This window comes from Astatotilapia calliptera, chromosome 2 (assembly GCF_964374335.1).
Source record: "Astatotilapia calliptera chromosome 2, fAstCal68.1, whole genome shotgun sequence".
Lineage (NCBI taxonomy): Eukaryota > Metazoa > Chordata > Actinopteri > Cichliformes > Cichlidae > Astatotilapia > Astatotilapia calliptera.
The window spans coordinates 36,876,610-36,889,961 of record NC_137423.1 but is presented as its reverse complement, the minus strand read 5'-3'; the positions used below and the strand labels follow the sequence as shown (position 1 = coordinate 36,889,961).

Below are 13,352 nucleotides of genomic sequence, written 5' to 3'. Positions count from 1 at the left end.
ACTCCACCCTTTTCCGGCTGAGAACCATGGCCTCAGATTTGGAGGTGCTGATCCTCATTCCCGCTGCGTTACACTCGGCTGCGAACCGTTCCAGTGCGAGCTGGAGGCCCTCACCCGATGAAGCCAACAGAACCACATCATCCGCAAAAATCAGAGATGAGATTCTGAGGCCACCAAAGCGAAAGCCCTCCGCCACTTGGCTGCGCCTAGAAATCCTGTCCATAAAAATTATGAACAGAACCGGAGGCAAAGGGCAGCCCTGGCGGAGCCCATCACCCACCGGGAACGAGTCCGACTTATTGCCGGCAATGCGAACCAAGCTCTTGCAACGGTTGTATAGGGATTGAATGGCCCGTAGCAATGGGCCAGACACCCCATACTCGCGCAACACCTCCCACAGGACGCCCCGAGGGACACAGTCGAATGCCTTCTCCAGGTCCACAAAACACATGTAGACTGGTTGGGCAAACTCCCATGCACCCTCAAGTATCCTCGAGAGGACAAAGAGCTGGTCCAGTGTTCCGCGACCAGGACGAAAACCGCATTGTTCCTCCTGTATCCGAGGTTCGACTAGCGGACGAACCCTCCTCTCCAGCACCCTGGCATAGACTTTCCCGGGGAGGCTGAGGAGTGTGATCCCCCTGTAGTTGGAACACACCCTCCGGTCCCCCTTCTTGAAGATGGGGACCACCACCCCGGTCTGCCAGTCCACAGGTACTGCCCCTGATCTCCACGCAACATTGCAGAGACGTGTCAACCAAGACAGCCCTACTTATTTTCAAAAGTAATTAATTACTTAGTTACTTAGTTACTTTTTAAAAACACGATTTACAACCTGAATAGGTGATAAAGTGATAGATCTTTCAGCCCAATTCTACTTTTTCTGCATAATCCATCATACAAAATGTAATCAAATGGAAAAGCATGTTTTTAAAACTTGTTTTATCAGTTTTAACCTTTTAACTTTATGCATCAAGCAAAAATTTAATTATATGCAACATTCTCTGAGTTGAATAAATTAGTTTAACATTTAAACCTATTTTCTGCACATTCCAGCACATAAAATAAAATATTTTTTGTGTTTACACTCAGTCTTTCAAATAGATGCAAGTAAAACACAGCAGAACATAAATAAAGTCAAAGACTCAGCGGTCCTGTTGCTCTATTTTCACCTGTAAAGCAGGACTGCGGTAGGCGGAGGTTTACCCTGGTGCAGGTGTGCCGCGGTCAGTGGAAGAATCCGCGAGTTTCTCTCTCGGAGCTTGTTGGAAGTTTAGGGGGTTTTTTCGCTGTAAAAAGAAGTTTTCTTCCCACGCACAGCGGACACTAATGTTTTTGTCACTTTTTATGGAATCGAACTCAAAGTAAGGTCAGTACTTCCATACTTTAAACGCTGCACACTCATACTCTCTCCCACAATCGATCTGTGATCCATTGTTGATCTGCACACAGCTGTTGTCACTAACGGCGCACTCGCTTACGTCACTGTCGTGAGACATTCTCGCAAAAGGTTTTAGTAACGCAGCGTTCCTACGGGAAAGTAACGGTAATCTAATTACCGTTTTTGCAATAGTAATCCCTTACTTTACTCGTTACTCGGAAAAAGTAATCAGATTACAGTACTGCCCATCTCTGCCCTCCAGAGATATAGCATGTTTTCTCCTTTGCATCTTTTTGGAGAAGGAGTTATACCGAGGCCAAAGGATTCCTCCAAAGCTTTGCAAGAATACTTAAAGACCAAAAAGCATCAAGGAGTGCTCACTGCCAACAGAGCTCAGTCCCACTGAACCATTATAGGGTTACCTGAAGACTAAAAAATTATTATAGGAACACCGGGCTTTTCGGTAACATTATGTTATCCATGTCAGCTCACTGTACACTATACAAAGACATTATTTTTTACCTAGATAGGATTTTCAGAACAGTGTGTTCTAAATTTGAAGCTGATGAAAAAGAGAAGTATATTTCAAAGTGATCTCAGACTTTTGGACCTCATTGTCAACTCCTGAGAGAAACAGCCTTAATTTCAGACTTTAATTTCTTCTGGTGTCATCCTAAATAGCTTATTTAGTTTAATGATTCAAGTAGCTGTCTTAACTTAATTGTCAGTTAAAACAATCTAATCATCTAATTTGATAAAAGAATTTCACTGGATAGTGATCAAAATTAGTTGCTATGTAAACCTTGGAGGTCTAGTTCAGGTAACTCAGTCTTTCAGGTCTTCCTACATACATACACTTTTCTTTTCTTTTTTTCTTTTTTTTTTATTTGGGAAGTAAAGGGTAAGTAGATTAATCTAGGGAACCATCACCCTGTGCCCAAACTAAAGCCATGTTTTAATATAGGAGGTACTCAAATGTAAATGAAAACCCTTCACCTGATACTTGCATTTTCTTTCCATCAGACACTAAGAACAAAAGAAGAAAAGGACCAATTTACCCTGAGGAGCCCGCCTAATCAAAAATGCCTCGCACAGCATCAGCAATAACGCAGACTTTGTACATATTGATGTTGCTTCAAACTGTGTATTAGCTATGGATGCGAGACACTAATTTGTCTGCCGCTGACACAAAATGAATTACAGATAGCTTTCTTAATTTAGAGGTAAACGGACACCCTGGTGCAGAATTAATAATCCTGGATGTTTTTATTTGTGAAATCGTCTCACACACGCAGAGACAGCGATGAGTCTTGCATTAAATGTGCTACTTTGCTCTTTTGGAGAAATTTAAGGGACAGCTGCTACTGGTTTATTTGGCTGTCAGATCAGTTGTTTTGGGGTAGTTGCAAAGGAGAGGTGACATAATTTGAATCAGCAGACTGCCTGTGTAAAACCCCCCTGTGATCCTGCTGCTGACACTCCGTCTTTGTTGCTCATGACTCCTTGCATTCTGATATTGAGAGGAGTCAAAACAAATGACGCATCCCTGAGTTGGCACGCACCCAGATTATGACAATAATATCACCCCCCTGCTCCCCCCTCCACCGGTGGGTGCATGTAAAAAGGGAGCATTAATGAACACAAAACATGACCTTTCAGCGAAATGTCAAGGGTGCCTATTTCAACCCTAAACATTATCAGAGGCTTCACCCTGGGACAGGCCTGATACAAACAATTTGTCACATGCTATAGTTCATATCAGAGCCAGTGAGCAAAGGCGTTGGGGCTCTAAATGTCAGATTTCAATTTGACTCCCCTCCCAGCTGATGGATGGGCCAATCCAGCTCATCTGAATACACAGTTTTCTTCTTGTAAAAATGGGATGTCGCCCCCGGTTGTGATGGAAACCATTGTTTTTTCACAGGAGCGCATAAAAGAGGAGCATGCCTCTGTCTTTACAGTGGTTAATGGAGGTTGTTGACATATGGGCAGCCCGTGCTTGCTGTCTGGTATATATGGCTCCCCGGAGCTTTGACACCAATCCATCATGTTTCTTTCTTCCCCACTGTCATATAATTGAAATGACTGTCATGGCTGACTTATGTTGGCAACTTTGTTATGAAGTGTAGGGTGATAAAATAAAAGGCAAAGCTGTGTTACGGTGTGCCTCCTCACCACTGAGCTTCATTACTGTATTGATCTCTATGGGGACAGGTAGCAGTGCAAGTAAATGCCATCAGAAAGTTGTGCTTCCTTAAATACGACGACTAACACTCTATGGCTCACATATCCTCACTGGGGAATCATCTGTTGTTGTGTAATTAGGTGCTTAAGTTGTTTATGCCAGTGTCACAAGGGAAAGAGCCTACATGTGCTGATGTGGCTACTTTAATTAGGTCCTTGTTGGACGGGGTGTGTCTGAAACGGTCTCTGGTAATAACCTTTAGGGGCAAACTCATGACCCGTAAATGAGTCAATGTATTGAGTGCATTTTTCAGCTTGGTTATGTTAGTTAAATTCAAATCACTTGTGCAAACGTTTTTGTTAATGAAGTAAAGATTATATTAAGTGTAAAACCCAGCGTGTTTAATGATCAGAGGATTTATTTTGGTTTTTTGTTGTTTGTAGAGCTGCTTTCATTCGGAGCTCTCATGGCGTGTGACAAGTTCAATTCAATTCAATTTTATTTATATAGCGCCAAATCACAACAAAAGTCGCCTCAAGGCGCTTCATAGATACAGAGGAAAACCCAACAATCATATGACCCCCTGTGAGCAAGCACTTTGGCGACAGTGGGAAGGAAAAACTCCCTTTTCACAGGAAGAAACCTCCGGCAGAACCAGGCTCAGGGAGGGGCGGGGCCATCTGCTGCGGCCGGTTGGGGTGAGAGAAGGAAGACAGGATAAAGACATGCTGTGGAAGAGAGACAGAGGTTAATAACAGATATGATTCAATGCAGAGAGGTCTGTTAACATATAGTGAGTGAGAAAGGTGACTGGAAAGGAAAAACGCAATGCATCATGGGAATCCCCGGCAGCCTACGTCTATTGCAGCATAACTAAGGGAGGATTCAGGGTCACCTGGTCTAGCCCTAACTATATGCAAGTAGTCTATGTTACCTAGACTTGATGGAAAACCCATATTTTATTAATCAAACACATATAAAAATAGCTTAAAAATGGATTTAATACCCCACAGAGATTAAGTTGTTAGTTAAGCGTTTTGTCAGATGATCTTCCATTTGGACCTTTGCAGAGCAGAGATGCCCAGACCTCTGTCTCCTGGGCCAGCTCTTCCAGGAGGACACCAAGGCATTTGCATGTCATCTGCAAGATTTAATCTCTCTGGGGTGTCCTGCTTCTATCCTAGGGCTTTCTTCTGGTGGGAGATGCCACCTCATAGTTGGTGCTGGGAAGACATCCTGATCAGATGCTTCTGTTTTTACCACAAGTTTAAGCTGTTTTCATAACAGCTCATTATGACTGAGAATTAGATGGTTAGGAAAATCTGTTCTCACATTATGTATCTGTTCATTTTGATGTTATTTGCTATTTCTGCATCACTGTTTTCTTTGGCACTTCGATTTTCTCTCCCTGTTAAATTTACCTCCGTTGTAGTTTCAATGTCACTGCTCTTGTCACACAATCCTTTGTCATACATTTTTGGAGCCAGTCAGCCTCCACTCCCTTTCCTTCAAATTCATTGAGATCTGTCACTCTCCCTTTCAGGCACTTTGTTGTGGAGCTCTTCTCCTCCCCATCTCCACCTCATCCGGGTTGCCCAGGGCATCTCATTCAAAGTCTCCATCAGCCATCTGCTGACTCTGTTCCACCAGTTTCTACACTCCAGGGGGTCTGTAACTATCCTGCCTTTATCTAGGATTTTACCCTATGATTGCTTCCCAATGTTTCAATTTCGCAATAAATTGTATTTTTCTTCCAAATGATTTGTCCTTATTGGAATAAAGCTGCCAGTTGAGGACCTATGAGCCATCTGTTTGTCAAACTAGACTCTTTGACGTAGTTGTCCTCTCACTAGCAGAGTGCTTCATATGTTTGGTTGAAATCTTCTGTTTTTGATTGGTTTTTGTGTTTTTTTGTATTTCCTGCCTTTATTTCTTCATCCAACTGAAGGAAAGCTCCTCTCCCCCATTTTAAGACTGCACATGGCTGATGGTGGAGACACTCAGCTAACTATAACTCTTTAATACTTTGTTAGTTTACAACCATACCACCCTGTGCATGCATGATCTCGGAAGCTTAGCAGGGTTGGGCTTGGTTAAAACGTGGATGGGCCTGGGAATACCATGTGTTCTAAGTTTCAGCTCAGGAGGTAGAGCAGGTCATCTACTACTATTTGGAGTTTGATGGGTCAATCCCTGGATTTCAAACATTTCTAACTAAAGAAAATTGGGGGATGTTGGCTATACTTTAATATTTAGTTATTTTTTTAAATTTAGGATATCTATAATTACCATGTGATTAGAAAGAATGAACCACTAAGTTGTATGGTTATCCAGCTGAATTGTAGATGATATCTTTAATTAGATTCTCAATATAATTCAGTAATTCAGTGCTTCATTATTACCATTATTACAAGTGAAAATGCAATTAGGAAGTCATTATGTCAGATATATATATATATATATATATATATATATATATATATATATATATATATATATATATATATATATATATATCTCCATCTCCTGTATGGTTAAATCCACTCACTCAGTATGTTGTAGTCATGAGATGGCATCAGGAATATTTCATTTCCTTTTCCCATAAAGTCACAGATGTAAGCACTCAGAGCAAAGATGGATTTCTTGGTCCTTCAGGAATCGGATTAAATCTCTCTCAGCAAGGGACCATGTAACTGCATGTTCTGTATTCCAGCAGATTAAGATGTCTAGAGGAATGTGAAGCGATGACATGCATTCCTTAAATAGCTCATTACACAGTTTTTCACTCCTTACTAATGTTCAGTCTTTCTCTGAGCAATTATTTGACATTAAACATGATTTTGACTTTGATTTCAAAGTGTCATGTATTTCATTTTCTATTTTTGTGCAGATCAGTTTCGGAGGCATAGGTACTTAAAAAAACCTCAATAATAAATTATTCACTGCTTTACAGCTAAAGGGTTGAACTGAAAGAAGTGTCTTGTTTGTCTAGTTTGGGACTCTCAAATATATTTTACTTTTTCAAGATTGGATGTTTTTCCTTGAGGGAAGAGAACCTGAAATATTTTCTCTTCTCACACCTAGACTCTGCAATAAACAACAGCTCTCAGTATTATGTACCACATTATGATTCTGCTCTTTTGCCAATGCGAGGATGTTGTTCAGTATTACTCTCCTAATGATTACATCTGAAATATTATTACTAATAAGAGGCTACTCCAGTGGAGATAGTTAGAACATCTCTGTGGAAGGCACTTCAGTATATATTGAGAAAATCAATTTTAATAGTAGAATCAATACAAAATTCAGTTTGTAGACTTTAAAAAGACAGGGAGCACACAAAGGCTGCCCTTTGCTTCAGTTGCTCTTACAGAAACACTGATTACCTGCCAGGGATAATCCTACCTTTAGGATTCCTGACGATGCACATTTTTTACAGTAATTAGATAGAATAGTCTGTTGTGTAGTCTTGCTGGTAAACAAAGTGTATTGCAAAAGCCAAAAGAAATAGACAGGCAGTACATTTTCTGATGAAATCAGTGATTTGCTCTGCTTAGTGTCTGGGACATTAACTCTAATAGTTTTGAGGCTGTCTAATTGGCCTCTGTTTAAGTCTTATTCTGCGGCACTTTTCATGTCTGTGTCTATTTAAGTCAAAGGGACAGTTGTGTATTGCCACAACTCTGGTGAAAATATTGTTTTCGGTTTTCCAGTTAATTCTTACCTGGAACAGTACGGTCTAAGTCCCTTCACCTAATTTAGCAATTAGAGGCAAACCAAATAATTGCAGGGGCATTGAAGTCAATACTGAGTACCTTTGTTTTAATTTTTGTATTGACTGAGAAGTGATCGATTTTTTGCAATGTGACTTGGATGATGTACCCTTCCGTTCCAGAAAGAGATGTCTAGACAGCTACTGAAAGGATGGCCTTGAAAATTTATCCCTGATGTTATCGTGCTCAGATAATGAACCTTAAATACTCTGATGATCATCTGACTTTCTATCTAGCAGCAGCAGCATTTACTAGATGGACTGACTGCTTATGGTTGCCACTTGATGTCCCTGCAATCCACACAGGAACATTTTAAATCGTATGCAGGACCAGTCAGATTAAAGTATACATTGTATTGCAATGGGAAGCTGTTGATGTTGGAGGTTGGGCAGTGTGATCTAGTTCAATCCCTCACATGAGGAGGAATTTTACTTGGTGATAGTAGGAAAGAAAAACTCCCTTTTAACAGGAAGAACCAGGCTCAGGGAAATTGATATTTGAATCAAAAAGAACCTTTGTTGCCATAACTTGTTTACCCTCCTCACACACTCTCCGTGCTATTTGCCCTCTTATGTGTATTCTTGCAAATTGTTTTTCTTCCTGATGTTTTGAAATAATCATTTTTTAGCAGTAGCCCTCCTCAAAAAATTGACCCCAAATGTAAACATGAAGCGAAAGGTTCCTGGCCGATAAACGTGGTTAACCTTACTTTGTTTCACAGAATCGTATCTTGATGTTGACGACTGGAGTTTTGGTTGAAATGTCTTAAAAAGTATACTATAGTTTTAGTGACATTTTGGGAGGCTAAAAACATTCATGTCGTCCTTTAAAGGGGGAATGTATTAACCTTTGTGATCCTTTCATTTGACTTTATCTTGCCAGTTTGTCTATACATACATGGATTCATACATTGTCTTAATCACTTATGCAATTCAGGGTTGTGGCAAAGAGTGAATGCCAGCTGGCGCAGAGTGAGAGGCAGAGCACACCCAAGTCGTCAGTCTATTGCAAGCCTAACACAGCTAGACAACCACACACTAACACCTACAACTCATATCCGCAGACATGGGCAGTTTATAATAAAGTATCCAGAGAGAACTCAGACAGGCACAGAGAGAAGCTTGCAAGCTTCACACAGAAAGGATCCAGCATGACCGATATGTAAAATGATACAAACTTTTGTTATTTGGCGACTAATGAGACCTATAAAAAAATATTGTGAAATGTAGCACATTTTTTAGTTTGACATGGAGTTCATTAGCACTTACAGAAAAACACATTTATAAAGCAGTCATGTCAAAAGGTGTTATTCCAGAGTGAGCTGTTTTTGTTTCTCAGCCACTGCATGAATAGCTGCAAGCAGTTTTTTTAGTCCTCCATCACTGCCACTCATTGTGCTTTACTTCACTGATTTTGCTGTGTAAGTTCCAGACTGAGTGACCTTTGTTTGGGTGTTTTCTGGCTTATAGACTCAATAAACTCCGCAGGTTATTTGTGATTGCAAGGTAGATGTACAACAGCAGCTCTGGACACTTTATGCAATGCTTAAAGTGAAAATAAAGTCAACCTTTTGACCATTTCTAAAGCGTTTTTCGTTGTTGAAATGTAGCATCTGTGTGACGGATGCAAACTTGACCTTTCACATATTAATAAACCGTGATGCCATAAATGCACCATTAGATTTCAGATGCCAGACTAACCATGAACCAAGCAGTTTGCAGCTTGAAAGCTTACACTAGTATATTGGACTAAGCCCTTAAAGTTTTAATGTACTCCAGGCATACAGTAGTCTGAAAGTGTAAAATCACTTTCAAGCTTTTTGACCTGCACTTTCTGTTTAATTTTTCATCTGAGTCTGAAAGATTCAGCTTGTGTTTTCTTTGAGACACTGCTTTTGTGTTACCTGAAGAAATTATTCTGTATAGAAGTTCAATATGTCTCAGGTAACCATGAACCTGAAAATTGATTTCTCTGGGTGAGTTTGGAGCCTGGAGCACATCTTTTATTCTCTTTGCTTGGAGAACAAAACAAATAATGTCACGCGCACCATTCTGCTTCTCTGTTATCACAGAAATGTATTGTCATATCGCTCTATTTGGTGATGGAAATAAGCAATAGCCTGAAGGAAGCAGGTTATCAAGTCATATTATTCCACCTGGTCATGCACGGTGCGGTAGAGCCACAAAAAAGGTTATCAAAAAAGTCGTATTTCTCTGTTAGTTAAACTAGAAACTTTGTTTCTGACAGCAAAACAACACAAGTGATCTTAATGGACTAAAATAGCGTAGTAAGCCAGAAAACATGGCCCCCACTATGATTTGTTTTAGAGGGAAAGCATGGTCAGTGTGATGCAGGAATTAAAATTTTATGAACAGGATCACCATGGTAACAAGGCAAGTTCACCATCACTGTGCATTCAGGAGATCCCATGATTGCAATTCCACAACCATGTCCTCTCATCCCCCCTATTGTTTACAGACTGTGAAAATGAAGGTTTTAGCTCATTACTCCCGTTGCACTTGGCTGGTAAGCTTTGCAACACTTGAATCAAATGGCAAAGGCATAATTGGATTCAAATGAGATTTTAACCTATTAGGATGGTTTTCTGTATGCTTGAAGATGCTAAAACTTCAGTGCTTAGTTCTTTTTATATTAAATGCTAATGAGGGATTGATAGGTTAAAACAAAGCCTGTTCACGGCTCTTTAATTATCTGACAGAGACTAAAGGTTGTGACTGCTATTACGCTCAGAATTTTTCTGCCTGAATTTGTGATTTTTCTTTTCCAGTCGGTTTTGTAGATTAGAAGGCAATTTTAACAGGGCGTTCTGAATTCATCTAATGTGATAAAACTACTTAAAACAGGCAAAATAAAACTGACATGTACAGACGCCTGGGCATTGTTTGAGCTCGAATAAATCAGCCTGCTACGATTCAACACACTTTCTAATCTACAACATCACAAAACTGAATTTTCCCTCTTTGCTTTGACAAAACAGAAAAGGGCAGATAAAGGGTAATCCTCTCATGAACAGTCTGTTTTTGGGTGAGACAGAAATCTCAGAGTATTACTTTCATGATAAGAAGCTATGACAAAGTTTTTTATACTGGAGAACCAGGAATGAGTGCACAAATTTTTACCTGGAGAGGGTGTAGAGAAATAACATGATGTTAGATCATGTCGTCGACTGCTCCTTCTTGTGTGTCTTATGAATACCAGTGAGGCCACCTTCTGTTTTAAGCCCCCAAACTCTTGAAATCGAATGCTCTTTATAAAAGTAAATTTAAAGAGCAGTCTTTTTAACATTGCTATTGTCATCAACGATACATGAAGTAAAGTAAACTTGCACTTTACACTAATTTGTGGTTGTGTTTTTGGCCATTTGACAGCGTCTACTTGTCTAGCAGTCCTTTTCTTTTAGCTCTCTCCTCTAAGCTGCTAAACAATCTACTTTGCTGCTATAGAAAAAAAGCACTGAAAGATAACCAAGGCAGTAGAATGGCTGTAAAGTCTGAACACGGAAACAGAGACAAAGAAAATCTTTATTTGGAATCACAGACTACGTATAAAAGATGGATGCAACTTCAAGATCTAAAAATGAAGCCAATGTGGAAACGCCTAAAACCTGCACGCTTTCCTGTGGAAAAAAAAGACCCTACTCATTATATTCTGAGTTTAATCACTAGTTTTAAGTTTAATTAAATATGGCATGATAATCTAAGGACTGAAAAAGAGAAGAAAAGAATGAGAGTAGTTTGCAAACCCAGCAAACTGCAGGAAAGTGAAATGACAATTTCCCCATATAGAAACAAGGAAAACAAGGATGCATATGTAAAAGGAATGCTGGGAGCAAAACCTGTGGCAGGTGAGGATCAGGTGAGGATCAGGTGAGGATCAGGTGAGTATGTGACGTACGAGGTGTGTAAACGAAACGACAAGATGTGAAACTTAAAAAACAAAGAGTAAATTTGACATTCAACCAATCTCTGTCTCTCTTCCTCAGCTTGTCTTTATCCTGTCTTCCTTCTCTCACCCCAACCAATCACAGCAGATGGCCCCGCCCCTCCCTGAGCCTGGTGCTGCCGGATGTTTCTTCCTGTTAAAAGGGAGTTTTTCCTCCCCACTGTCACCAAAGTGCTTGCTCACAGGGGGTCATATGATTGTTGGGTTTTTCTTTGTATGTATTATTGTAGGGTCTACAATATAAATCGCAGTGAGGCAACTGTTGTTGTGATTTGGCGCTATATAAATAAAATGGAATTGAACCATATGATTAATTATTTTTACATTAATTAATTAAATTATTAATTGGTGCAGGTTTAATGATGGGAAGGAATTTTTAATATCTCTTTATATTTATTGTGTGCATCTCTCCTTACTTGTAATGCTCTGTTTACTTTAAGCTGACTTAAAAGAGGAAACCTCAATGATGCCACGGAAAATCTTTAAGATTTTGTGGTAATGGTGAACAAACAGCCACAGATAAGGACATTTTATGACATTCATCTATGCAGTTAACTTCCATACATCACGGGCAAACAATGAAAAAATGCAAGGTTTAGCCCACGCTGTGACACACTGGATAACTGGATGGGACAGACTATAACTCAGCAGGAAGTGGACAGTAAATAAAAGGGGGTGGTATCACCCACCGAATCCTCCCGAGTCTTGTCTTTCACATTTCAGCGCGGTGGAGGGTTTTTCACTGAAACAGTGTGCAGCTGCAAAGCTCACAGAGTTAACAAAGAAAGATGTGATGTTTATTTTTGAAGCTCCTGCAGAGACTGCTCACAGCAATGAGAAAAAAAGGTGAGAGAAGAGCTCGCACGCTCGAATCACTGGTGTTGATCCTGGTGCATCTCCTTCAAACAGCAGAGTCCCTTTTCTCCACCGCAAGCTTCCTGCATCATGCATGCTCACGCAAACGCAAACACACTCATATATGCACACCTTCATGCTTCAGCCCCCATAGACTCGTTGCCTCCTCTTCAATTACATCCTCACAGAATTATTCACTCTTGGCTCCTCAACGGGCCCCTTTTGTTTCCTAGGCAACAAGACTTAGAGGAAGTGCTGGCTTATCTGTATTTTATCAGGTTCCCTAGTTTGCGAAATATCTGGTAAACTTTTTCTATCAAACTTGTGTTTCTTAGATAACAGAAGCAAGGAGTCTTTTTTTTTCAGATTTGCTTTGTTTATTTTGCTTGTCATGGTATTGAAAGCATTATCACATATTTACAGTAGGTGGAAAGCCCTGCTGAGTCACTATTGGCCTCTTTGCCCACTAAAATTTCAGGCAGCTGCCAGTAATGAGTAAACACATTGCATCTCCTCCCCTATGACAAGCCAAGTGATTAACACTGGTTGTTATAATGCTGATATATAAAAATATCACATAGCCTGGAGAAAAAAGGTATTAAGCAGTGTACCTGTGACTTAAACTTGGACGCTCTTGACTTCAAAGTTCCCTCCTTGTGTGTCTCTGGACAACCTCCAGTTTACTTCTACATGGTTTTGTAGAAGAAAATAAACGTTTAAACATTGAACTATTAAACACCCTGTCGTGAGCTCCTAACAAACGGGTTCTGAGTTACTGTTAAAAAAGTAAACCAAGCAAACCAGAAAAACTAGTTTCTCCTACTTTACCTACAATAGATAGAAAAGAAAGTACCACTATCCCTTAAACTCCTTGAACTCTTTGCTTATATATTTCTAATATGTTCTCATTCAAAGGCTTGACATGATGCTGTGTGTCATGTGCTGCCTATCTCTTATAAGGCTGAGCTTTATTAAACAGGAGGCCCTGGTTTATGTTCTGTTGTGATTTTTGAGTTTTTCACTTCACTTTTTTGCAATTACTGATTCATTTCATTCCCTTTTTTTTTTTTTTTTTTTTTTCACTGATTAGGTTTGGGCACTAAAAACTACTTGGTTGGTGTCACCAAAAGACACTTTCTGGCAACAGCTTGCCAAAACAATAGTGCATGCGGAAAGTATTCGATGCACTTTACTT

The 13,352-nt window shown here is 39.9% G+C and overlaps 1 protein-coding gene across 1 annotated transcript in view; it reads right to left on the bottom strand.

Moving 5' to 3' along the window:
• Positions 1-3,966: 3,966 nt before the first annotated feature.
• Positions 3,967-13,352, bottom strand: part of glra4a (glycine receptor, alpha 4a) — a 70,463-nt gene continuing 61,077 nt past the window's right edge. The window contains exon 9 of the mRNA XM_080289575.1: positions 3,967-4,294. Coding sequence (XP_080145701.1) covers positions 4,196-4,294 — 99 coding nt within the window. The 3' untranslated portion in view covers positions 3,967-4,195. The remainder of the gene's footprint in view (positions 4,295-13,352) is intronic.